At 54.1% G+C, this 1,757-nt stretch overlaps 1 protein-coding gene across 1 annotated transcript in view; it reads right to left on the bottom strand.

Annotated features, from left to right (window-relative positions):
• The window catches only part of nub1 (negative regulator of ubiquitin-like proteins 1), a gene marked incomplete at its 5' end in the record, with an annotated part of 8,337 nt that overhangs the window by 2,253 nt on the left and 4,327 nt on the right, over nucleotides 1-1,757 (bottom strand). Inside the window, 5 exons of the mRNA XM_005752528.1 lie at nucleotides 252-332; nucleotides 413-559; nucleotides 641-793; nucleotides 877-984; nucleotides 1,490-1,676. Coding sequence (XP_005752585.1) covers nucleotides 252-332; nucleotides 413-559; nucleotides 641-793; nucleotides 877-984; nucleotides 1,490-1,676 — 676 coding nt within the window. The remainder of the gene's footprint in view (nucleotides 1-251; nucleotides 333-412; nucleotides 560-640; nucleotides 794-876; nucleotides 985-1,489; nucleotides 1,677-1,757) is intronic.

Raw genomic sequence — 1,757 nt, 5'->3', positions numbered from 1 at the left:
GAGCAGCTGGAGGAGAGCAGCTGGAGGAGACACAACTGGAGGGACAGAAAGAGAACAGCTGGAGGAGAGCAGCTGGAAGAGACAGCTGGAGGAGAACAGCTGGAAGAGACACAGCTGGAGGGACAGAAAGAGAACAGCTGGAGGAGAACAGCTGGAGGAGAACAGAGAGAAGCCCCGCCCCCAGCTTTCCTCTGGCTCGTCTTGTCACTATTCAATAAAGTTTGAATGTTGAACGTGACCTCTGAGCGTACCTGCTCCACCTTCTCTGGGCTGGCTCCGCCCTCTGTGTTGTTATTGGTCGCCTGGGCGTCCTGGCTCGAGTCCAGCAGGATCTGGGGACAGCACAGAGGAGAACATGGAGTCAGTCACGGCTCCACCTGTGAGACCTGCACGAGGAGGCGGGGCCACTGACAGCGTAAGCTCTGTCTACGTTCCCGTCGGCGTGGTGCAGGGCGCGGGCGGCGTCTCTCTGGGAGAACCCCAGCTCCATCAGGGCGGAGATGGCCTCCATCCTCGTCCTCCTCTTCTGTCTCTCCCTCTGCTTCAGCTCCTCCCGCTCCTGATAAACACAGATAAAACTTTATTAAACACTCAAATGGGACGACGACAGGCGGTGAACTGACTTCCTGTCAGGTGTTACCTGTCGGCGGGTGCTGATGTGGATGGCGGCCTCCTGCAGGTCGCCCCGGGAGGCTCTGAGGCCGAGCCGAGCTTCTCTCTCGCTGAAGCCCAGCGCCATCAGCTGAGCCATCTTCTCCGAGTCGGGACGCAGGCGCGCGTACAGAGACTCCACCTGACACACACAGCAGCTCAGTGAGCCACTCACACACAGCTGGATTATTGTGGACTGTCATGCTAAGCTGAGCTGAGTCTCACCCTGGAGAGCTGTAGCCGCGCCTCAGAGTCGCTTCCTTCGATGTAGGAGAGGAGGCTCTGCAGGAGGTACAGACGCAGGAACAGCACCTCCTCTCTGCCCGTGTTACCCTGGCAACACACACATTAAGTCAATGACAGGCTGAAGGTTACAGATTCACTGCAATAACTTAAGCACAGCTCATCAGCATGTGTTACCATGGTGATACATCCCAGTAAGAAGTAAACAGTGGACATCTGCAGTGAGACGTTTCAGCTGCACATTGTTTACAACATGCTGATAAATTACATTTGTTCAATAAAACTTTATTTACACAGGTCGTCCCACTGAGACTCAATGTGTCACATACATGCTCACTCTCAGCATCGTCTAAGAAGCTGACCAATCAGAGTGCAGTTTGTCCTTACCGCCACTCAGCCTGCTCAAACCTGATTGGTCAATGATTCTCAGACTACAGGAAATGGACTACAAATATGGACTACAAATATAAACCAGAAAGTTTATTCCCTCATGTTTGTCACAAACATGAACACGTTCCCTGATGATGGTTTCACACTCAGCATCAACATGCAGTGTGTGTGTGTGTGTGTGTGTGTGTGTGTGTGTCTGTCTGACCTTGATCATCAGCAGTCTCTCCTGCTGTTCTCCGTAGCAACGCAGGAAACAGTCCTCGGCTCTCTGCAGGCGGCTCCGCCCATCCTCCAGGCAGGACAGCGCCTCCAGAGCGCGGTAACACCACACGATGTCCAGCTGCAGCACGGCGTAGTTATCCACGGAGCTGAGCAGCGCCGAGCCGCACTTACTACACACACACACACACACACACACACACACACACACACACACACACACACACACACACACACACACACACACACACACA

This window comes from Pundamilia nyererei, unplaced genomic scaffold (assembly GCF_000239375.1).
Source record: "Pundamilia nyererei isolate P.nyererei 1_Seehausen unplaced genomic scaffold, PunNye1.0 scaffold00364, whole genome shotgun sequence".
Classification (NCBI taxonomy): Eukaryota; Metazoa; Chordata; class Actinopteri; order Cichliformes; family Cichlidae; genus Pundamilia; species Pundamilia nyererei.
This window is presented reverse-complemented; position numbering and strand designations above follow the sequence as displayed.